General features: G+C 35.5%; 1 protein-coding gene across 1 annotated transcript; it reads right to left on the reverse strand.

Annotated features, from left to right (window-relative positions):
• LOC126819647 (NIPA-like protein 2) lies at positions 1–26,841 on the reverse strand. Its single transcript, XM_050547801.2, has 12 exons — positions 26,663–26,841; positions 22,700–22,768; positions 18,142–18,313; positions 16,651–16,710; positions 15,136–15,188; positions 10,658–10,726; positions 9,321–9,417; positions 6,191–6,326; positions 3,927–4,015; positions 3,305–3,368; positions 3,006–3,109; positions 1–1,400 (listed from the first exon to the last, which is right to left on the reverse strand). Exons 1-12 carry the CDS (start codon positions 26,717–26,719, stop codon positions 1,186–1,188), a joined length of 1,185 nt encoding a protein of 394 aa, XP_050403758.1. The 5' UTR covers positions 26,720–26,841; the 3' UTR covers positions 1–1,185.
• Between the last annotated feature and the right edge of the window lie 9 nt (positions 26,842–26,850).

The raw sequence follows: 26,850 nt of genomic DNA on the forward strand, positions 1-26,850 counted from the left end.
AAGTATTTCTGTAAAAAAAATAACAAGAAAATAAACCTTAATACTGTATTTAAAACATGGTCCAATTATATAATGGACAAAAATAATATTTTAATAGTTAGTAAAAGATAAATGCAATAAAGTTAGAAAACCAAAACAATACTATTTATAATAATATACATTTGATCAATATTATTTAATACCAAATAAACAGACTGCACTGGATAATATTACTTGATTGTTTTTTGTCTGTTTTCAAAAAAAATAGACCCAAGTAGCAGATATCAAATGTTGATTTTTGTCATCACAGCCAGTCACATTGAGAAGTATATACAGTGTACTTTTCTTGATCATCAATGGTTCTAGACTAATAAATACTCAAAATTACCAATACACCACATTGATTAAAATTAAACACAAATATAAATAAAAATTCAAATCATCATCCACAATTGTTTTATACAAAAGAATGTGATAATATTCATTACGATATACAAATCATATTAATTTACAATAATTCATATGATCGTTTAAGCGAGTAATATCACATTCAGTTTGTAAATTTTCTAGAGCAACAGCTCATAAATAAACAAAATATGCATTGTGCACAAGGTAGGTTGTTACAATCATGTAGTTAAGCAGATATGAAAATGAAATGAAGTATCATTAAAATGCATAAAGACTTTATACTGTCTACAAAACAAAATGCACTCCATGCATATAATATGTCTACAAATACATAATGCACATAAGACATTTCTAAAAATTCATGGTAATGATTTATTCAAATAAATTTATGTAACAATACAAATATGTTTTTGTTCTGCTTTGGTATATTACTTTGCAAGATACCACATTATGTAATATATACACAATTAGTACTTATAACAATCATACAATCAATTTGCATAATAATTTTTAACTGAAGTTGTTTATAAATATTAACAGAGATCTTTAAACAATATGTAGATATAAAATATTTTATAGGAATGTTCTTTTATCAGGGGTCCTCACTTCAACATTTTGCCAGCTTTTGAGTATTTTGTTTATCTCTGACTAGCAGTACAATTTTTTTCAAAGAATATGAACATGATTAGCACTATCCCAGGGTTTAAGTGTTTTTACACAATAAAAACTGTAAATATAATTGCATGGTTAAATTCAGTTGGGACTGACAAATATGAGCCAAAAAAAAGCAGCCCTGGTTTAGTCACTATCATAATTATTTGTGCCATAGTTTCTAGCCTCTTGATTAACAGAATTGCTACGATAAACATCTGTGTTTATCTCTTCTGAAGAACTATTTATTTCCTGAGCTGTAAGTATAGGTTGTCGATCACTACCACTTCCATCAAATATATTATGATTAACTTCCCCTTGTGGTTGGACTTGTCCTACATTAACACTAGCTGTTAACCACGCTGAAATCATAGTTTACAATACTGTCTTTATAACAATTACATTTAAGTATGCCATGTACATGTATAGGCTATGCCAGAAAGATTTAGTCAGGATTCCTGTTTGCAAATATAAGGATTCAGAAACTTTTTGATTGGAAGGTTGCATAGAAATTGAATTCCTGTGTAGTGAATTCCTCACACTGCATGTTGATTTTACTATTTAAATATTCAAAGAAATAATTTAAATGTTATTAATGGACATATTCATTTTAATTCAAATGAGCCCTTTTTATTGTTTGTACAGCATTTTCAGACTTCAGGTAATTAGTGAATTCCAACAACTGATCAAATTCCATAAGAGTTTAATGATATTTGAATTCAGAATTATGTGTGAGCACTAAATAAGTGGAAATGAAAAATGTAGATGAAACAATCTGTTGTCCGTAATAAAAAAAATGTTCTGCTCTGACTGGGCTAATTAAGACCGCCTTTCTCCATGCAGTGTGCTATGAGGGAAATTTTGCCCGGACAGTGGCACTACGGCTTATTCATATATCGAATTTCAGCTGCCAAGGAATCTCTTACATGCACTTTAATGTCGACACGAGACCTTGGTTTCCCGTCCCATCCAAATGACTAGACAGCTGTTCTTGTCAGGCCCATCCGTAATAAAACTATCCAAGAAATTCCAATTCAGATAGTAAACAAATTCAGTTCATTATTTTATATATTAAAATGCCCATATTTCCCATGCAGAAAATACAACAAAACTACAACGATGAAGATTAGTATCAGGTGTTTAGACAGTGACCATACTCTGTATTATGCATGACACCCATCAGTACTAAGTGCACACATTAGTATAGATTCTGCTTTTGAGAAGAGCTGACCTTTTCAATAAATTTTCACGGAAAGTGTCTCATACAGCAGACAGCGAGTTCCGAATTTTCCGGAAAATTCTATTATTGTGTTGCGTCAAATGGGCTGATTTGAGTCAAAATGATAGGGAAAAGTATTTTGGGGCTCTATGCATGGAATACCTAAGCGCATTTTAGACCATCGGGATGAAATTGACTTAGTCAAATTCTGAACATACTGCCGATCTGACTTAGGCGAAGGAAAATAGCCGGAAATGGACCGAACATTGTGATCCGAGTTGACCGAAGATCTGACTTATGCGCAGAAATTTAATAAGAAAAACGTGCAGGATCAAAGGGACCAAATGATTTTATCCAAGTTGAGCGAAGATCCAACTTATACGAATCCGACTTATGCCAAGTTTACTGTAGTTAAAATGTGTTTAAATGGAAACTACTGTTGATGAGGTGGGATAATTCTAGTTCTAAAACTAGCCGAATGGTTAACGCGTATGCATTGGATCAGAAGGTCTGTCATTGAGTAAAGTGCATGGTGTGGCTTTGATTCCCCGCTTGTATGTGACAAGAAGTAGGGTCACGTGTCCAGCCTTGTGGGTTTTCTTCAGGTGCTCCGATTTCCTCCCACTTCTAAAGACCCCTATGCGCAAGCAAATTATTGAAATAAAATTGAACCATCTTAGTCCCAAAATGACAGAATAGTGGACATCTCTCTCATCTCTCTATTAATAATTTAAAATAAAAAACTTACATGGAAAGACCTCAGATGTTATTTGTGGTTGAGCTTCTTTTGGTTTATGAGATCCAGGAAGACCAAGTGTTATAAAATAAACACCAACAAAACACATAATACACCTAAATATATGAAGATAAATCACAGTTACATCATGTTTCAAACTCATTTTGTCATTATAGAATACAGCAGCAAACTCCCTCAAATGACATCTACAAACAGAAAATTCTAAAACAAAATAACCGATTTACAGTAATTTATGATCTGCTAGTTTAAATTCAAATATCAAATTTAAATTTATAGTGTACATAGCTTACCCAAAAATAAACATACATATTTCTAAACCACTCATTCCCCAGAATTCTTTATAGAATATAATACCTGTAAACATATAATATATTATAGACTATAATACCTGTAAACATATAATATATTATAGACTATAATACCTGTAAACGTATAATAATTACAAGTTGTCGTAAACAAAAGCAAAAGCTACTTTTAAATGTGGTTTATATCCACTCGACGCAAACTAGGTAATTTTGGGACCAACATATTGTACCATTTTATTTCAGTTATTCGCTTGTGCATAGGGGCCGTTAACAGTGGGAGGAAACCAGAGGACCTGGAAAAAACCCACATGGTTGGGCTGTCGATCCTACTCCTAGACACAAACTTGAAACCAAAACCATGCCACTTCAATCAAAAACAGACCTTATGATCGAAAGTGCACACATTAGACCACTTGACCACCTAACCCCCTAATTACATCAGATGCATATTCTTGTGCCTGGTACATAAAACTCCATTATAAATACCCCCTCCCCACCCACAATTCGGAGCAGAACAGTAGGACGTTAATCGTCATTTCTTTCATATCATTTCAATTATAAACTTGATAGTGCCTTACCAAAAAAATAACAATTTGTTTTTAAATACCTGCTAATATTGCACTCAATGTAAAAAAAACAAAGTTAGTTGGAACTACAACAGTTGAATCAAAATCTTTCATAGCTTGATTTAAGTACCTGAAATAGATGAACATATTGTGGATTCACTGTTGAAAATATTTTTTGATAAACATACTTTTCTTAAAGTAAACAAATAAAAATTGCTTTAGTCTCTGTAATTATGACAAGATTTGACTTCTGACATGGAACAGGTTTGAGGAGAATAGTTATTGGGTCATTCCATATCAAGTGGACCAAATTCTCAGAAAGTTGTTAAGTGACCCCCTCAGAAAATTATGAAAAAAATATATGTAATAGTACCTACAGTCTTATGAAAAACTAAAGTTATATGACTCTAGCATTAATAGTGACTGAGATATGACCATTGAATCTAGGTACCCTTTCACAAGTTTTGAAACTACTCTTATATGCTTGATTTTTGTGATCTGATGTTATTCCTTCTAGTCAGTTTATATTCTTGAAATTATGGGGTTTGTAAGAGAATGTTATATAGATTAAGAATTTACCATCACATTTTACAGAAAGATAGGTTGACAGGCAATGAAACATCGCCCACAGCAGCTAAATCGTCCGGGCAGTCAATAAGAGTTGTCGCATATATTTATACTTTTGTCCGTAATGAAACATTTATAATACACTAAAATCTGGTTAAGAGTGACAACTCATTAAGTAATTATCAGAAAATCATTAGAATTTGTTTGGTTTTTATAAATTTCGGCCCCAAGCTAACGTTTAGTATACAAAACATTTAATATCATGGATTTAGCTGTTCAAGTTATCAAAATTGAAAATAAATATACTGGTTCGTCTCATGACCTTAAACTCTGTGTATCAATCTAAAGTCAATTGGATGATAACTTTAGCCTCTAGAGCATCCACAAGATATTTTGAAGTGATCAAGGGCCATAACTCTGGCAGTAATTATCCAAAATAGCTGAAAATCAATAGGCTTCTTCACCTCATGACTTTAAACACAGTGTATAAATTTAAAGTCAATCGGATATTGACTTTAGTCTCTAGAGTGTCCACAAGCAATTGTGGATGCCGGACACACGGACGACGACAATATACGACCACATTTCAATGTGGGGGTATAAAAAGTACCGTCAACTGTGTATGGAGTGCCGTAAGTGCCACAAGCTAACAGTGAGGCTGTTTTCCCCGCCGAAATCCCCCCAAAAATAGATGACACATATTAATTAATAGCCCATTTATTAATCGCATTCACCTAAAGAACGCCTACACCAAGTTTGAATACCAAGTGTCTCAAAGCATCAACCAATCAAATTGCTTATCTCTGCTTTCCCTAAGCAGAAAATGCTCATCTTCGAACTCCATCAAGGCACTGACCTAATAAACACCTACACCAAGTTTGAACATTCAAGCTCAATTAGAAAGAGAGTTATTGTGTCCCAAAAAGTGTGATGGACAGACGGATGGACAGACAGACAGACGAACGAACCCATTTTATCAATTATACATGTGATAAGTAACAACTTCTAATATAGTGTAGTAAAATTTCTACACTGTATCGAAATATTTTTTTCTTTTTTGCACAAGTATCAATTTCTGGCACTTAAGGCACTCCATACACAGTTGACAGTACTCTTTCTGTAAAATGTGATGGTAAATTCTTAATCTATATAACATTCTCTTACAAACCCAATAATTTCAAGAATATAAATTGACTAGAAGGAATAACATCAGATCACAAAAATCAAGCATATAAGAGTAGTTTCAAAACTTGCCAAAGGGCACCTCGATTCAATGGTCATATCTCCATCGATATTAATGCTAGTCATATAACTGTGCAGTTTTACATAAGACTGTATGTATTTTAACATATTTTTTTTCATAATTTTCTGAAGAGGTCACTTTACAAGCATTGGTCCACTTGACATGGCATGACCTTATTGTAAGTTTCTAAATATTGTATCATTCAAACCATATAATCAGAAGTTCCATGTCATAATTACAGATTCATATTTTGTGTCCTTTGGAGATTAAATCCTGTATTGATATCAAAGACTCAGTAACAAGTGTGCTGTAACAATAAAGATCGCAACATGAAAGTAATGTGAACTTTTAGATAGCCATAACTTATGTTAGGATTGATGCTTTTTTTTACCAATATGCTTTTTGGTATATCTTTTTATCATGTATGAGCTGAAAGTCTATATTCTTGTCTTTTCATCTGCTTTTAAGTATTTTAATACTAAAAGTAGAACTTACTTGATTTGAACAACAGCTGTCAGTATCATTATTATCAACATAATATATAAAACAGGATATTTAAACTGTGGTTCACCACTTATAGTAACTTGTAACATACTACTAACACCTTTAGCAGATATGACAGTAAAAGATGCTACAGATAAATAGTTATAAACAATGTTAAATATACATGACAGTAAATAGACACAGAGAAAAAAGCTAAGCATCCCCTGATATTTTCACTATGCCGAAAGGCAAAAACATGTTAGGTCCGCAATAACGCTAAACTACTCTGAAATTCAAATGTCATCTGATAGAACAACCATCTGGCAAGACAGAAATGCACCAATGGCTAGCTTGGATTATAATTTAATATCGATTACGTTATGTTAATACAGGTACTGTTTTCACCATGAAACAAAGCTCTCAAAAGTATGGAGCTGCAAATCAAAGAAAGAGCATTGGCATTGATATTGTCACATATAAATGTTGTTTGTAGACACTAGTGTACATGTTCAGTAAGAACAATCAGTACCTGGTGGACCCACCATGTACCCGGATGACACACTCCACTTTACGTCTCATGCCTCCAGTCAGATTTCAGATCTGTTCTCGGGTCAACAACATCCACTCAGCGTGCAGAGCTGCCTCCAAATGATGTAAGTTCTGTACTGGGAGGGTTCCGTGCCTGGATTCGGCGCCCTATAATGTCCCATACATGCTCTAGAGGGTTCATATCTGGGCTTAATGCTGGCCAGGGTAGAGTTGTCACTGCGTTGGCCCTCATGCAATCCACTACGGCACATGATCGGTGAGGCCTGGCGTTGTCGTCCATGTACTGAGGTCGTTTAGCAAGTGGATGGTTATCGAAATAAGGGACAACGAATGGCTGTAGGACGTCCCTGATGTATTGAGCTCCCGTTAAGTTGCCCCTGATGGTGACCAAATCCAGCTTGCAGGCATCCCCACACCATAACAGAGCCACCGCCATATAAGCAACAGTTGGCAGAATGTTCCTAGGAGTATAAGCTGTGTTCTTCTGTCTCCAAACACGTGTACGTCCATCAGTAACATGAAGCAAGAAGCGACTTTCGTCTGACAAATGAATTTTCCTCCACGTCCTCAGATTCCAGTGTCATCTGGCCAAACACCATGCCAAACTTGCACGTTTATGGTGGTCTCTCAACAAGGGACGTTTAATTACTCTTCTTGGATTCAGTCCTGCCGCTCTGAGGCGATTTCTGACTGTTCTGGTGCTGATGGGTCGATTGGGTAACCACAGTCTTTTCAGCCGAGGACATGTAAGGAAAGGATCGCGGCGTGTATGTCGTATCAGTAGCCTGTCTTCTCGGGGTGTAGTGACAGGAGGTCTTCCAGACCTTGGACAGTCCATTGCACTTCCGGTCTGCACATGCTTCCGGACTAAATGGCTAACAACAGTGTAATGGTGGCCCAGATTTCGTCCTATCGCTTTAAAGGGCATTCCTGCAGAATGCATACCAATAATCTGATTCCTGATCTCCACTGACAATCGTCTCCGTGCCATGTTCAATAATTATGCTTGTAACATGGATGGGAAATCTTCCTTTGTTCTTTTCGTTGAATAAGCAGATTGTTTTTCCTCTAGTAGATTGGGTGGAGCTTAACCGTGCAATAACTAGACATGTTAGTAGAAATCATATAGAGAAGTAGGGTGGTTTTTCTGTGCAATAATAACAAGCATGTTGAGCAGTTGTCAATGTTACAAGTCATTTATAGCACATTTCATTTGTTAACAGGTTTAACCCCTCGGCCTTCGGCCTCTGGTTAAACCTGTTAACCCATGAAAGCCGTGCTATAAATATAACTTGAATGGCCGTTTCAGGCAACGTTAAATACTCACAAATACAGTTGGATCATACCGCTTTTTGTGATCATCGAGGGTAGCATGTTGCACGTGCATGCCACAAACGATGCAGGTGCGACTGTCACGCGTCATTGATTAAAACGTAACGCGCAAACACCACACTTCCCATAATTGTACCTTGTTTAACTATTTCAAATAATCCCAGGGAGAAATCATCACAAATATTAGGGGGTGCATAACTTTTTTCTTTGTGTATAATATAAAGCTAGAAATCCATTTCAACATACTGCATGCATAATACTGGTTTGCAATGCACATGGTGTGATATGTTACCATAACTGTTATTTTCCATATATAGGTGAAACGGTAGTTTGTGAGATATTTACTCAATCTTGACCTTTCTACACCTAAAGATACATTCCCGGGTACAAACTGGGTGATCTGATGATATATTTGGACTAAAAACATATTCAAACTAATTAATTTATCATAATTTTGCTTCAAATCCTTCTCAAAGCGTTGCAATTGTCGGGAAATACCCTGGCTATAAAAAATCGATCAAAAGAGGTCATGTTTGTGTCACGTGACTTACCTCTCCCGGTACCTAGCAAGCAAGCGAAGTCGGAGGAGAATCCATTGCATACACAAGACGATGTTGTCTTTAATCGTTGACTATTTATTACAAATATCGAAGTGTTGTACGTTTAATTCTTCATAAAGTTTATCAAAATGTACATCAAGTGCTCAATCTCCGCGTGCAAACTTCGACGTCACGCGTGCAGACACTCTTTAGGGAAACCCTTACATTTTTGTCCTGTATGCGCTCCATGAGTGTTTTTCAGGGAATCCAGTAGTTTTCTAGTAAGATTGGATATTTCTACTTTCCATGTATACCAAAATTGCCATACTTTTATTGGAAATAACCACCCGATAAATACTTTTCTGGGAATGTAGCTTTAAGATATCATAGGTTTATATGACTGTTTTGTGTAGTAAAGTGTACTGGAACCATATGAAGAGAGTTCCAGGGAACATGCAGCATGCTTTACATCCACATCTCTTACCATGTTATTACAAAGTGCAATATATATACACATCATGCAGTATGTACACATGGATTCCCAGTTTAAATAATCAGGTGAGATTTACTGAAATTTGATCATATAATCAAATATTATAGTTGATGTATCTTTTAGAAAATAAACTTGGAGATATTATATAGAAGACACATGTAATAATTGTTTAATAAAGTAATAGGAAGAAACTAAATGTATATAATGTAGTAAGTATATTATAATTTACCTGTTATAGCTGTTATCAAAATCAATACAACAATAACTTTTAATTTTTTCACATACAGCAGGAAGAACAGGACACATAAACTTGCAATTTCTACACACTATAAATAGAAAATATTACATATTTTACTTGAGCATTTTCAGATTCGATCAAAGCCTTCAGAGGTCAATAGGGTTCTTTTTAATATCCTATGGTACAATCCCACCAAGTTTCAAAAATATCTGTCAATAACTCTGTATCGTATTCAAAAGATAACATAAATTGGAATACCATCATAATATGAGATTGAAAAAAATTCTAAAGGGCATCCTTATGACCCAAATAGCAATCCCTGTAGAGTTGATATGAGCGTATATCGAATGGAACCAAGATCTTTGGGTTATAAAAACGTATTTCAAGGTTTTTTTTTAAAAATCGGATCAAAATTGTAGTCTCTAGAAGGCCCACAATATACCATATTTTTGCGTACTAGGGGCTGCCATTTTGTCCGGCAGTTTTGGTCCGATTTTCATGATGTAATTCGAACTCAACCTTCATTACGGTGTAACGGTGATATATTCAAACGTTTTTTAAATCGGATAATAATTGTTTCCTCTAGAGGGACCACAAGCTAAAAACATGATTTTTCGTATAGTCAGAGGCCATAATTCAGGAAGGTACGATCTGATATGCGCGAATATCGAAAGAAACTAAGATCTTTGGGACATAAACATGCATTCCAAGTTTCATCAAAATCAGATGAAAATTGTGACCTATAGAGGGTCTACAACCTTGATATACCATATTTTTTACACTATTTGCGTACATTGGGCGGCCATTTTGTCCGGCAGTTTTAGGCCGATTTTCATGACATTCGTACTCAACCATCATTAGGGTGTAAAGGTGATATACTAAAACGTTTTTTTAAATCAGATAAAAATTGTGACCTCTAGAGGGACGACAAGCTAAAAACGCAATTTTTCGTACAATCCGGGGTCATAATTCTGGAAGTTACGATCCGATATGCGCGAATATCGAAAGGATCCAAGATCTTTGGTTTATAAACATGCATTTTAAGTTTCATCAAAATCGGATCAGAATTCTGACCTCTAGAGTGTCCACAAGCTAAAAACGTGATTTTTTGTACAATCAGGGGCCATAATTCATGAAGTTATGGTCCCATACATGCCAATATCGAAAGGAACCAAGATCTTTGGGAGATAGACCTATATTTCAAGTTTCGTCAAAATCGGATAAAAATTGTGACCTGTAGCCGACGACAATATATGTCGACATGTAAATGTGGGCGTATAAAAATCTCCAATCTTTTAATTTAATTAATTTTAGAGAAAAATACTTACAATGTAAATAATAAAAGGAATTTCTGTCAATAATTGCATTATTTCACTGCCATCTAGAACTCTCTCTTTCTGAAAATACAAACAATTAGAATGAAACAATTAATAAATGCTTGACAATAAAGTTTTCAGTATCGTCAACATTGAAAAAAAATCATGGAAAACACTTGTCTGTCTAACAGATACAAAACAGAGAAAATACAAAAAGAAGGGCCAAAGTGGGAGACCTAAAAATGTGGACATATATTGTTGTCGCCCCAGTCTGTCCCGACATCCGTCCATCCACAATTTGGGACCTCTAAAGAATCCCCAAGCTAAAAATGCAATTTTTCGACCAATCAGGGGCCATAATCCAGGAAGATATGTTTGGATATGTGTGATTATCAAAAGGAACCAAGATCTTTACGATATAAACATGAATATCGAAAGAAACCAAGATCTTTGGGACATAAACATGCATTCCAAGTTTCATCAAAATCGGATGAAAATTGTGACCTCTAGAGGGTCCACAAATTTGATCTATATATATATTTGTGACTGTTGTTTGTCTGTCTGTCTGTCTGTTCGGGGGTTGGCGGCTACACTAGGTCTGCCCCGAGTCTGAAATTTGAGGTATAGGGGTAGCTCGGACCGGGGAGTAACATAGGCCAGGTGGCGTTAGTCTATCACTTCCGGTTTCGGAGTTATGACCCCCAAGCGAAGCCTGTCTGTTCGGGGTTGGCGGCTACACTAGGTCTGCCCCGAGTCTGAAATTTGGGGTATAGGGGTAGCTCGGACCGGGGAGTAACATAGGCCAGGTGGCGTTAGTCTACCACTTCCGGTTTCGGAGTTATGACCCCCGAGCAAAGTCTGTCTGCTCGGGGTTGGCGGCTACATCTGCCCCGAGTCTGAAATTTGGGGTATATGGGTAGCTCCGACCAGGGAGTAACATAGGCCAGGTGGCGTTAGTCTACCACTTCCGGTTTCGGAGTTATGACCCCCGAGCGAAGCCGGTCTGTTCGGGGTTGGCGGCTACACTAGGTCTGCCCCGAGTCTGAAATTTGGGGTATAGGGGTAGCTCGGACCGGGGAGTAACATAGGCCAGGTGGCGTTAGTCTACCACTTCCGGTTTCGGAGTTATGACCCCCGAGCGAAGCCGGGTATCCTGCTAGTATACCATATTTTACACTATTTGCGTACAAAGGGCGGCCATTTTGTTCGGCAGTTTTGGTTAGATTTTCCTGGATTATGGCCCCTGATTATACGAAAAATCATGCTTTTAGCTTGTGGACTCTCTAGAGGTCACAATTTTTATCCCATTTTAAAAACTGTTCAAATATACCACCGTTACAGCCCAATGACGGTTGAGTTCTCATGAAAATTGGTCTGAAACTGCCCAACAATATAGCCACTCCTTGTAAACAAATAGTGGAAAAGTTGTTAATACTAAGGTTGTGGACCCCCTAAGAGGTCACATTTTTTATCCGATTTTGATGAAACTTAAAATATATGTTTATATCCCAAGATCTTGGTTCCTTTATTATTCATGCATATCGAACCATAAATTCCTTGATCATGGCTCCTGATTCTGTTTTTAGCTTGTGGACCCTCTAGAAGTCATATTTTTTATCAGATTTTAAAGATAAGATTGCCAGGTAACGAAACATACGCCCACAGCATCTAAGTCAACAAGGGGTGTCGCATATTTATTCTTTTGTCGGTAATGAAAACTAAAATTTGATTAAGAGTAACAACCCATTAAGTAATTATCAGAAATCATTAGAATTTGTTTGGGTTCTAGATCTGCCACATGTTAACGTTTAGTATACAAAACATTTAATATCATGAATTTAGCTGTTCAAGATATCAGAAATCGTTAAAAATCAATAGATTTTGTCTCAAGACTGTGTATAAATTTAAAGTCAATTGGATGATAATTTTGGTCTTCAGAGTATCCACAACATTTTTCAAGGTCATCTAGGGCCGTAACTCTAGCAATAATTATCACAAATTGTTTAAAAAGTACAATAAGGTTCGTCTCAGGACGATAACCACTATGTATAAATTTAAAGTCAATCGGATGATAACTTTGGTCTGTATAGCGTGAACAAGAATATTCAAAGAGGTCAAGGGCTATAACTCTGGCAGTAATTATCGGTAATCATTGAAAATCAATAGGTTTTTTCAACTTTTCAACTATGATCATAAACACTGTGTATAAATTTAAAGTCAATCGGATATCTACTTTAGCCTCTAGAGTGTCCACAAGATTGCTCAAAGATATCAAAGTCATAACTCTGGCATTAATTATCGGATATGGTTGAAAATCAATAGACTTCTTTGTCTCATGACCTTAAACACTGAGTATATATTTATTGTCAATCGGATAATAACTTTAGCCTCACGTGATCAAGGGAGATAACTCTGGCAGTAATTATCAGAAATTGTTGAAAATCAATAAGCTTCTTCATCTCATGACCGTAAACACTGTGAATAAATGTAAAGTTTGTCAGACAGCATTCTCTGTTTCCCCAGTGTTGTCATTCCATTCTACTCCACTAACCCCTGGGTTAATCTATTGGGGGGGGGGGAGACACATTTCAAGTTATCTGCCCTTGATGATTGTGCTATTTTTATCAACCAATCCCGTAAATCGTTAATTGAAAAGGAAGTTGGCAAAGGGAAGTAACTCTCATCAGGTAAAGTAAGCAAAACGCAAAGGCTCCCCTTCAAGAGACAAGGTTAGAAATTGGTTAGAAATTCACCAGAGGGTGCCTAAATGAGAGAAGTCCAAATTATGCTAAATGCGTATTTATTAGCAACAAATTAAAATTATTATATAATGTAATAATGAAGACTGGACAGGTGTTTATATATTTGTAGGTTCAAGAGTTTTATTGAGAATCAAATTGCCAAGTTTAAGTTCAATAATAATAAACTTAACAGAATGAAACATTTCAGACGAAGAACGAATAGTAACAATAATAACAAAAGTCAAACATATAGATGTTACACGTATTTGAAATCAACGAAAAATACTACAGATTTGGATAATACAATTAAATATATATGAATTAATAATATATACATTATTTACATAAATCAGTTAGTAAATGTACATGAATATGGTTATCTACCCTTATAAAAAACGAACGCGAAACGAAGGCTGTTTCATTTGTAAGACTGGTTTGTAAACTGTTTTTTGATTGGTTCATAGACTTTACCTACAGTCAAGGCCTGGGCAGATAATTTGAAATCGTGGAAACCCTATGGATTAACCCAGGGTATAGTGGAGTAGAACAGAATGAGATCACCGGGGATGGTGGGATAGTAACTTTAGCCTCTAGAGCATCCACAAGAGTTTTCAAAGTGATCAAGGGCCATAACTCCAGCAGTAATGCCTCTAGAGCATCCACAAGCAACTGTGGTTGCCGGACTGACAAATGGACAGGGGCGATACGTCCACATTTCAATGTGAGAAACTTCCAATCAATAGAAACAGGTAACACATACCAATTACAGACGGTTTGATGGGATCAATTTTGACTAGGTCAAATATACCTGGTCATGATTTCGTGTGTACCATAGTACAAAAAATTCCTGATAAAGATCAGAAAGTCTGTGGATTCATAGACTTGATTCGGTTTAAATGAGTTAAATCCAGGAGGTTTCAAAATCATTCATAATCATGCATAATTTTCCCTTAGTATTTTTACTGACAAAACGTTGGATAAAATGATGTTTTTTTTATATTGTATTTTATTAATTAATGCACATTTCAATGTGGGCATATAATAAACGTTCAAATATATACGCACATATCGGATCGTAACTTCATGGATTATGGTCCCTGTTTTTAGCTTGTGGACCCTCTAGAGATCACAATTTTAATCCAATTTTGATTTCTTTTGATACTGTCGCATTTCAGACCATAACATCCTGGATTATGGCTGTTTTTGCTTGTCCTCTTGCAAAATGTATCTTGCATGGTAACCACATGCTTTTATATTCAATTACCTGATCACCCCTTGTCAAACACCTTGTGCATTAAAATACTCTAGAATAATGGTGACAGACAACTGCTTTAACATACAGCAACTACTGAACTGATTTACTTCATTAGCAATTGACTGTAACCAGATTATAGCCAAATTATTGACTTTATTACATTTCGTTAAAAGGAAACCACTAATATCATATTATTTTATATTATTTTTAATCATGTTATAAAATAGCACCATTTTTTTATTTGTATAAATAGTGTATATATAACTTATTTACTTTATATGATTTTTCCACATTATTTTATATGTTAATTATATGTTTTATATTCCTTGTATGAGAAGAGGGGTGACATAGGCTATGCCTGTTCCCTGATCCATTTTCATCCACTTGAAATAAAATATTGTTTACAAAAAAAAAAAAATATTATTTCATACTCAATGGTTCAGAGGCATGTGCTGCTATCACTAATTAAATCTTTTATATTCTATAATGCCTACCTTTGATGAAAAAGTTACCAATAAAAAAGCACCTACAACAGCCAGTGCACAACCTTAAAAATAAAATAACATCAGGGCTCTATAAAAGTTGAGTGCGCCTGCGCACACACTTGAAAATGTGCCTGCAGGGTCATACTGAAACACAGGGATGTAGCCAGGATTTGGTGAGTGGTGTAAAAATATATGTGGCGAGCGGAGCGAGGCAAAACAATTTTTGGGAGGGGGGGCGTGTCTTTTATGAAAATTAAACCCTTCTTGGTGTATTTTCAGAGCCTCTTCTGCCTTTTGTATTTGATTCAGTGCAAATCAAATTTCCATTTATATATTCAAAATTTACCAAATTCACTTAATTTTCATCAATGATACAGGGATCTAAAAACTTTTTGACACCACCGACCGAGCATAAAATTGTCCCGCCCCACTCTGTTTCTCTGGATAGATAATAATAATAATAATAATAACAGTTTATTCACAACTACATGTACAAGCATGAGTATGGAAGTTACAATAGATAAGTTGAGGACCTTTCGGTATTTGTTGTTTTGTTGTTTTTTTTTTCAAATATTACTTTATTACTTTGAGATTAAAAATTAAAACGATTCTTAAAACGGTGTTTGTGTTTTATTTGAGTACAACGAATTATGACAACAGGTAGATATTGATAATTAAAACACGTTGTATTATTTGACTTGTTTGTAAAGTTGTTGTACGTGTCTCACAAATATTATTATTATTACGGTGGAATGAGAATCAGGTCAGGCAGAAACTGAGAAAGCTCTCATCGTCCTCCTACTCTCGGGCCGTAGCAAATCCACGGTCAACACAGGTAAGAAATAAAATAAGAAACATCCTGAAAATTTGAAGGCACGTGTTGGACAATTACGACATTCAAACCTTTAACATTGGAGTGCCGTAAATTGGTCTGGGTGACCTATTTACGGCAATTAACAAATATAAAGACCGTAGAATAATTCTAAGTATAAATAAACAAAATATCAATATATCTTTCTTTAAACTAATTTGGGATGATAGGGTCTACTACGGCACACAAAAATAAATTATGCTGTGACAGACATGGTTTGCGTATGTCGGCTTTTACCATGGCTTTGCCGTTTAATTGCCGTGGTAAATTTTGAGCGCTGAGTTTGTGTACAGAGAAGGACGTATGGGTTTAAATACGACTGGGCGGCTTTCTTCGATTTTTTCTTCGTGCTGGGCGGCAAAAAATAGTGCCGGGCGCAGGCGCCGCCTGCGTGGCAACATCTTTAAAAATGTGCCTGCAAAAAAGTTTTTTTAAAGCAAATGTGCCTGCGCACGCCGTGCGCATGTGCGCGGAAATATCGATGCCTGAATAACATTTGACAGATATCTCTATTGTTATTTCAGGCCAGTATCCATATACACCTGAAAATCAAACTGTATATTTTGAGACTTTGTATAGTGAATAAACTAAAATTAGTATTATCCATATATGTTATGTTAAAAAATTAAATATTACTAATTCAAACAACATACCAAATAAATGTTCTGGTCTTATTTTCTCTTTTAGAAATAAAGCTGCTAGGAAGAAATTTGCTGCAATAATAAATTTATCAACAGTTTAAAGGCTGATATTTATATTATATCATTGAATCTGAAAGGAACTAGAGTTATTTTACAAGTTTAATTAAATGCAATGGAATTTGAAATCACAATCCCTACAAAAATTGTTGGGTTAATAATTGGGTCATAATAAGAAGATGTCACTTTCAGGAAATAGAATCAAAAAGCTTCCAGGGTCAAAAAACTTTCCACTCTTTTTAACATCAACAACAGACTTCAAAAAGTATTTCTTGATAATTTGTTATGTAGCATATCATATTCTGAACAATATTCATCACTAGCAGGATACCCGGCTTCGCTCTGGGATCATAACTCCGAAACTGGAAGTGGTAGACTAACGCCACCTGGCCTATGTTACTCCCCGGTCCGAGCTACCCCTATACCCCAAATTTCAGACTCGGGGCAGACCTAGTGTAGCCGCCAACCCCGAACAGACCGGCTTCGCTCAGGGGTCATAACTCCGAAACCGGAAGTGGTAGACTAACGCCACCTGGCCTATGTTACTCCCCGATCCGAGCTACCCCTATACCCCAAATTTCAGACTCGGGGCAGACCTAGTGTAGCCGCCAACCCCGAACAGACAGACTTCGCTCGGGGTCATAACTCCGAAACCGGAAGTGGTAGACTAACGCCACCTGGCCTATGTTACTCCCCGGTCCGAGCTACCCCTATACCCCAAATTTCAGACTCGGGGCAGACCTAGTGTAGCCGCCAACCCCGAACAGACAGGCTTCGCTTGGGGGTCATAACTCCGAAACCGGAAGTGATAGACTAACGCCACCTGGCCTATGTTACTCCCCGGTCCGAGCTATCCCTATACCCCAAATTTCAGACTCGGGGCAGATGTAGCCGCCAACCCCGAACACACAGACTTCGCTCGGGGGTCATAACTCCGAAACCGGAAGTGGTAGACTAACGCCACCTGGCCTATGTTACTCCTTGGTCCGAGCTACCCCTATACCCCAAATTTCAGACTCAGGGCAGACCTAGCGTAGCCGCCAACCCCGAACAGACAGACAGACAGACAGACAGACAAACGACAGTCACAAATATATATATAGATTATCACAAAACAAGCAGTTGCCATGCAAAATATGCCCATATTTTACACCAAAAAAAGCTATTTTTCATACAATCAGGGGCCATAATTCGTTTTCATACAATCAGAGGCAGTAATCCATGTAGTTATCGTCTGATACATGCCAATATCGAAAGGAACCAAGATATTTAGGAGATAAACCTATATTTATAGTCTAATCACTCATCACAAGGCATAACCGACCTCCACATATTACTTGCTGTTTGGTATTGAGGCCCCGGGAAGCATGCAGTCTGACTTTTGCCAATCTTGGATATGTCCAACATAAACAGATGCAGCAGAATCAGTTTCTATTAACAACTTACCAACTACGGTAGTTGTACCTAGAGGTGCCACTAGAGATGCTGGAGCAAATCCATAGGCTGTAAAATTTCCTATTTCTCCTAAGCCCATTAATGTTAAACCTAACCACCATAAAACATCTTTAGTATAGTGTACAGGTGCTTCTCTCTTACTATTCTTCATATGAGTATATTTCTGAAAAATATTTGAAAAGCTCAATGGACAGAAACTTGAAAATTTGTGCTCTCATAATAAGTAAAACAAGCCAACAGTGAGGCTGATGCCAAACGCCGAAATCCCAAAATAAATAGATGACACACATTAATTAATCGCACATTTTTTTTTTTTCAAAAGTATCAAGCTTTCAAACTATACACAAGTTTCATCACTCTCTTTCAGATAGAATCAAGATTATCTTGTCCCAAAGCATTGACCAATGAAATTGATTAGCTCTGCTTAGCTTCAGCTCGAAATGTTAATCATTGAACTCAGTCAAGACATTCCCCTAATGAACATCTACAGTACACTTCTAGCGGAAGTATGAAATTAGTCCTTGTGGTCGTTTTTTCCGCTCAAAAATCGCGGTGTTTTTCTCATATACACATCGCGGAATTAGGGACGTTCTGGGAGGAAAAAAGTCTGCGAAAATATAAAATTTGCGGTGGATTATTGTCCGCGAAAATATGAAATTCGCAGCGGAGTATAGTCGGTGGAAACATAAAATTCGCGGAGGATTATGGTCCACAGTGATTCAAAATAGTCAAGAGTAATTTAGTCCATATTGTCACAAAGTTATTAGAAAGAAACACATATCTAATGGAACAATATCACGAGTATATTATTCGTTTTAGTTCGACGGTAATCATTCATAATACTCTTTTCAAATTGCACATTGAAAAATAACTAAAGTGTACCAATGTATTGCATTCGTTTCCTAAAATGTCCGTAATGCTGGATTCATTTATAATGTACATCGGTATTTAATTCGTGAATCGTACCACAAAGCACATACACATAGCAATTTTCGATGTCATTAGTTAATCCGACAAGCAGACAATGAAACCAGGTTTCGTGAATTCTGATAACATTGTCTGAAAATGGACGACAATAAACACACATGTATTTAGAAGGTAGCGATTTGCATGTGGATGTCATAAAATATGCTGGAGATTTTTTTATATACTGATTTATTATCAGTTTTAATTATGAACAAGAATTTAACGATACTCACATCAAAGAGTACAAAGGAAATTGCCTAACAAAAAAGCATGCATAAGTTAAAGGGGCATGGTGCGATATAAGGGATGATTTTTGTGCCAAATTTAAAAAAAATATCACCACCGGTTCAACGAATGATTTTATTAACGGAATATGTCAACTGCGAATATGATGATTAAGTATTCTTTTCACACGGTGCATACGCCAACCTTTAAGTCTGTACCGATTCAAAAATTGAATTATCTCTTATATCCACATTTTTTAAATTCCGAGTTTTATCGTAATTAAATTAATAGAATCCCTTGTAACCTACTGGTAATACATGATGTATATTGTAGGGGGACGGGGGTGTGCTATTCATCGTAGCCCGTTCGTAATTTAGCCATGACAAGGGCACCTATTTTGTGTGAAAATCCAGATTGGTCGCGTCCCAATTGTAATTGTTTTTTAATAATGAGGTCAACTTTTTTGGATAATGATTACTTACTGACAATTCAGAATAAAAGTATTGTTTACAAGAATACGACATGGTAACAATTTGTTGTTAAAGGGGCTTCTATTTTAGTCAATTATCAATTCCTTTTGATGACATGTGTGAATTCACGTAATTAATTAGGAATCTTGACTGACAGTATGCATTGACTCAGACTCTTTGGTGCCGAAATGAAAAGACCATCAAGGTATTATACGAGTAATACGTGTTAATGTACATGAGTTCAGCAAGGTTGACGGTGACTTCTGGCTATGTGTGCTTAAAAACAGGACATGAAGGCATTTGATTCATTTGTGATTTAAACCTGAAGATATATTACTTGTTCAGGTGTGATTTATCAATTTAAAATGCATTGTGTGACTTATTTGTCAGAATGGAAATGGCTATTTCAATGTACTATGTTTGTAAACTTTGAAATTTTCGTAATTTGAAAATTACGTTATGCAAATTTAAGTTCATTTGGTGACCGTTCATTTTATGTACAAGCCCCCCTACTTTGGAACAAATTACCACTAGACATTACAACATGCTCATCACTGGCTACTTTCAAAAAGCATCTAAAAACACATCTTTTTAAAGAAGCTTTTATATAAATGTTTTAAAAGTTACTTTTATATAATATGTTCAAATTTTTTAACCTGTGGGGTTTTTTTGGGTTTTTTTTACTTAAATGTATTCTGTATGTTTTATCTTGTCATTTTATACTTGTGGTTATTTTACATTCTCTGTAACCCTTTTATTTATATGTAGTTCTTAATTATGTATCTTTTAATTGTGTACAGCGCATATGGGCACCTAACGGTGGAAGCTATGCGCTTTATAAATTTTTCAATAATAATAATAATAATAAATAAATAAAATTTGAAATTTTCGTAATTTTAATGAGTTTGAAATAGTCCATCGATGCAAGTCTTAAAAATGTCGAACATATTGATGAAGTAATGTATCGGTACAGCCATAATTCTGTTTATTTCATTATTTAAAAGCCTGTTTGATATTTGTTATTTTTCAATATAATATAAGCCAGTAAAATCTGCGTGTCTAACCGTGTTAAATTAATAATCTTTTCTTTGCATGCCGTATTAGCCGATATTTGACTACGATATCACTGCCGTGGAATCGCACGATAAATAAACCCATTTCAACCCAGCTATGGATGTGCTGACTGTACATGCGTGGAAAGTCCGACTTTTTAAAATTTTGCGGTGGGCGGCGGTTTAAAATAATCGCAGAGGTCGGCGGTTTACTTAAATTCGCGGAGGAAATTTAGAGCGGAATTTTGAACGTGGCCAGAGCGGATTGATTAACTGACGTCCATGATTTTTCATTTCCGCCCAGGTCGGACCTCGAGGAAATTTAGTACTTCCGCTAGAAGTGTACTGTACATCAAGTCTAAACATTCTATCTCAATTAAAAGCAGAGTTGTTATGTTCCAAAGTCTTGACCAATCAAATTGCTTATCGCTCATTAGCCTAAGCAGAAAATTCTCACCATCGAAATTAGTCAAGGTAATGATATAATGAATCTATATTCAGAGTTCCATCGCTCTCACTTCATTATAACCAAAGTTATCGTGCCTCAAAGTTTAAACATTCTACCTCAATTAGAAGGAGAGTTATTGTGTTCCAAAGTATCGACCAATCAAATTGCTTATCGCTCTGCTAACCCTCAGCAGAAAATATTCATAATCCAACTTAGTAAAGGTATTGATGTAATAAAGCTATACACCAAGTGTCCTCACCCTCACTAAATTAGAACTAATGTTATTGTGTCTCATGTATATCAACCAATCAAATTGCTTATCTCTGCTTACCCTAAGCCGAAAATTCTCATCTTCAAACTCCATCAAGGCATTCATCTAAAAGACACCTATGCCAAGTGTGAACATTCTAACTCAATTAGAATGAGAGTCATTGTGTTTCAAAGTCTCGACCAATCAAATTGTTTATCGCCCTGCTTACCCTGAGCAGAAAATGCTCATTATCAAACTTAGTCAAGGTATTGATGTAATAAAACTATACACCAAGTTTCATCACTCTCACTTAATTAGAACTAAAGTTATCGTGTCCAAAAGCATCAACCAATCAAATTGCTTATCTCTGCTTACCCTAAGCAGAAAATGCTCATCTACGAAACTCCATCAAGGCATTGACCTAATAAACACCTACACCAAGTTTGAAGATTCTAGCTCAATTAGAAGGAGAGTTATTGTGTACCAAGGTCTCGACCAATCAAATTGCTTATGGCTCTGCTAACCCTGAGCAGAAAATGCTCATTATCGAACTTAGTCAAGGTATTGATGTAATGAAACTATACACAAAGTTTCATCACTCTCACTTAATTAGAACTAAAGTTATTGTGTCCCAAAGCATCAACCAATCAAATTGCTTATCTCTGCTTACCCTAAGCCGAAAATGCTCATCTTCGAACTCCATCAAGGCATTGACCTAATAAACACCTACACCAAGTTTGAACATTGTAGTTCAATTAGAAAGAGAGTTATTGTGTCCCAAAAAGTGTGACGGACGGACGAACCCATTTTAATAGTCCCCTACTTTCTTCGAAAGGCGGGGGACAATCAAAACAAACCAAAGCAGAGGCTTGTGTCGCCTGCATCCATCCAAAAATTAATAGATGACACTTCATTAATTACTTGCACATTTATCATTTTTTATTATAAAGCATCTAGCAATCAAATTGTTTATCACTCTGCTTAACCTAAGCAAAAAATCCTCATTATCAAACTTATATTAGTCAAGGTATTGATGTAATGGAATTTTACATAAAGTTTAATCACCAAATCAATGCAGATTGGACAAGTAAGCAATTATGATTTTATCAATGAAAAGATAAATTTAACACTAACATACCTGTACATTTAGACTAATACTAATGAGTAAGTTACCACTAATAGCCAAACCTGCACCCACAAACAAATCCTGAAATAAAATACATACATATAAGCTTACATCGAAGTTAGATTCATAAAATTATTCAGCAATTCTGAATGAGGGATAAGTAATTAAATATAGTTTTAAGGATTTAAAGATACAATGTAAGTATAAACCTGTCCAATTGAAATGGTTAAGCGCTTGTCTTTCACACAGGATCACCGAACAAGGGGTTACAAGGATTAATGTATGAATGCATAACATCAACTATTTCATAAGCAAGATGCGGGAGACCACTAAATACTTCCCCTGACCACCAATTACTTCTCCGATCTCGAATCCTACCAAATGTACATGTAGTTCCTTCTATTCACACCCTCTATAAATTATTGGTGAATATTTATGGTTTAGACTAAGAGGCAGACCGATAAAAGAACTTATAGGTGATATGTAGGGCAACTACATGTAGTTACATGTTTACTACATGCAGGCCTATATAGTAATTAGTATATTTCAAGTTATCTCAAAATTTAAATGGTCAACCTCATACAAGCTTTGGTGCAAGACATAGTCAGATGCTGCTCCACCTTTGGTGGAGAGCATTCAGATAAACAAAACTTTTGGGAAAATTAGGAGGCAAAGAGACAACAATTGTGACCGGTGCAAGCAAAATCAGTCGGAAGTCGTATTCATTCATTTTGCGCTATAGGCCATACACAGCAGTCTGTGTGAAATTATTGATTTTCAGTTATCATCACCAAATAATAGTTTGAAATGTTTTCTCTCTGAATTCTAAATCATTTTTAATTATCCAAACTCTAAATGCCTCAAAAATTGATTTAATAAGGAATGTTGAAACACAACATGATCAAGTTTCTCCCTGAAACATTTGAAATTAGTGGTCTTTTTCACGTTAAACAATTTTACAACCAGCAGTCCGAAAGGCAATTTTTGTTGCATTTTAAAGCGTACAGTTGTGGCTTTCAGGAAATGTATAGAACTCAGTTTTGGTGAAGTGACCCAAGTGATTGATTTTGCTGGCACCAGTCACAATTAACATTAAAGTCTCTGAGGAAATTAATGTTGGTCTGCCTCCTATAGATGGAGGCAGACCAGCATTAAATTTCATCATCTCGGTACCCACAAATTGTAGTTCGTCTATTTATAGCAAATCTCTCTCTCTCGTTTCTCCCCTTTTGCATGCCCATTTTTGTTGATTTTTTGGTCTAGAATGGACGAAGAGGGTTTGAATTAACATTTTCTGCCAGGTTTTGGTAAATATTCATGGTTTTGAGGCGGAAGGATAAGAGGGTTATCAGGTTAGCTACGGCGATATGTACGGCAACTAGTTACATGTTTTTAGTATGCTTTTTCAAGTTTGTGTATCTCAAAATTTTGGTGGTCAACCTCATACAAATTTTAGTGCAAAGACATGACCATTTGTTCCTCTGTCTGTAGTGAAAAGCATTCAGCCCAACGAAAATTTGGGGAAAAGTTGGAGGTGGGCAAAGAGGCCAGAATTAACATTGAAGTCAATGGGGAAATTAATGGTGGTCTGCCTCCTATATGAAAACAACCTGACAGTGGATGAAAGGCCTAAATTTGATGATATGATCTCCAAATTGTCAGAAAATGTGATATATGGCATTTTGATAGTAAAAAATGTGAAATGGTAAAATTTCAAAAATATTTGACAAATTTGGGAGGGGAAATTTTGATTTTAGTCAAAATTTTATGATTTTCAGTGTTTATTTACTTTTCAAAATTAGTGGAAAATATTTTAATGTATGATTTTTACTTTTTCTGCATTATACAGGTTAGACGGGAAGAAAGTATCATAATTTCACTCAATTTTGCCTAAAAATCATGATAAATTGTCTGAAATTCTTCAGATTACCCCCAATATTGCTGTCAAAATTTTAATTATTCATCTGTTGTAAAGTGAACCAAAATGTCTTGCATGTCTTTATTTTCATTGTTAAATAACTTGGCAAGGATCCATGTGTTTGTCAGATATTGAAAAAATATTCATGTGTTTGTCAAAAATTTAAAAATTAAGAAATTTAGTCTAATTATGTTCTGCTTAGGTGTGTTAGAATTTTCAAAACATGAGTGAACTGCATTTTGCTGCTGTTTTCCTCCGGCTTAACACAATTTTAATCTTTCAAAACCTGAAATTGTTGCATTTCCCTTCTCGAGAAAGTAAAATCTATGTGTTTGCAGGGAAATTTATCTGTCTTCATTTCATTTAGACTGGCTCACCCTCTCCTCCCCACCCCTTTTCTTGAAGATGATATTTGGATATTCAATTGAACATTTGTTGACTCCAAATTAGCAGTAATCTGATTTTGTGCTTGAATTGTAACCGAGCATTTTATTTGACACAAACAAATAGTTACATATAAGATTTCAAGGATTTCTAAGACTTTTTGTTTATGGTCAAACATGTAATCCTATGACATTTCTTCCAAATGAGTCCACACCCCAAAATGGATATGTTGTAGATGTGTTTTTTGCAGCTTAATGTTTTACATTTTGAATGTAAATCTATTATTTGTGGTGATCTTTGAAAATGTGGCACCTACAGGGCAATAAAATATTAATTAATAGCCTTTTCATACCCCTTTTATGCTTTGAATTATGTCAGAACTCCCTTTTTCCATCTCATTTTGTCAGGACATTGATGTAAAGATTAAAACAACTTGCTTCCACATAACATTTACACTATGTAATTTCAAGGATACCTCTGATTGTTTAAGTATTTTAAAAACTGAAATATTCCCATTTTTAAAAAAAAAATAGTGCTTTGCGACCCTTTTATTAGAGTGGCTGGTTGTCACCTAAATACAGCATTTATTTTACATTTATCAATCCATATTTTAATAAATAATTCATACTTCGTATAACAAACTGTGTTTGTATGTATGTATATAAGCCAGGGATAGAAAAACATGGCTTTTAGCCCTATTCCATCAACAGTATTACTTATGTGGACACAAGTGGGATTTGTTACCACACCAACATTTTTAGAGGGTGGGCTTACAGGTTTCACTATAGTTCCTTACAGTTACCTTCAATGCAACAAATTTGCAGCTTGTCTTCCTGTATACTGGCCAAGGTTTCTAGAAATAAATGCTTTTCATCTCAGACTTTCCCAGAAATAGGGAAATATTAGCATTTTGAGGCATACAAAGTGTCAAAAATGGACCATTTTGTAGAAAAAGGTAAAAGAAAGTCAATTTTTGAAAAATATTCCAATATTTTGAATATTTTTGATGTGACTTGTCTGAAACTCTTTAAATCTTTTCGCAGAACTCACATTTCGACAAAATTAAGAAAGAATCTTCAATTCTAGAACAAAAGGCCCATGGACCTGAGCTGCAATCCGGTATACAAAACACTACATAACTTTAAAGGGTCACCATTTCTGCAGTAATTATTTTTTTCTGATTCTGTATTATAATAATTTTGCAAAAATAAATGTGAAGCTATAAAGAAAAGAATTTTGATGATATATGAACTTATAAAACCATATAGGAGGCAGACCACCATTAAATTTCATCATCTCGGTACCCACGAATTGTAGTTCGTCTATTTATAGCAATTCTCTCTCTCTCTCTTTTCTCCCCTTTTGCATGCCCATTTGTGTTGATTTTTTGGTCTAGAATGGATAAACTGGAGTTGCTTCCCTTTATCTTTGATTAACATTATGGCTGGTGTCAATGTAATAGGGGCAAGAAGGTTAAATTTACCTTGGATTTGTAGTAAGTCAGAAGAATAATTACCCAATAAATGTTTGTTTTGTATTAAAACTTACAGATGTCCTGCAGTAAATACAGGGGTAACAGCCCGTATCAGAGAAACAGATGTGTCAAAATCGATGTCTGTCAAAAACATTATTATAATATAAACATTTTACCTAAAAAGTAGAAGGATACTAACCATGTGGCTTGACTGTTCGCCATTGCCGCCGTCATTACTTATGTTCCTTTCCTCCATTGTACCTTACTGTAAATACAGTTTAAGTCAAACATTTGTACAGCACATTCTGAGATTTGTCAACGTGGATGTAATTATTTTTGTTCTAAAATAACATTAAACAACATCCATGTTTACTGTAATCTCGCAAA

Source organism: Patella vulgata, chromosome 4 (assembly GCF_932274485.2).
Source record: "Patella vulgata chromosome 4, xgPatVulg1.2, whole genome shotgun sequence".
Classification (NCBI taxonomy): Eukaryota; Metazoa; Mollusca; class Gastropoda; family Patellidae; genus Patella; species Patella vulgata.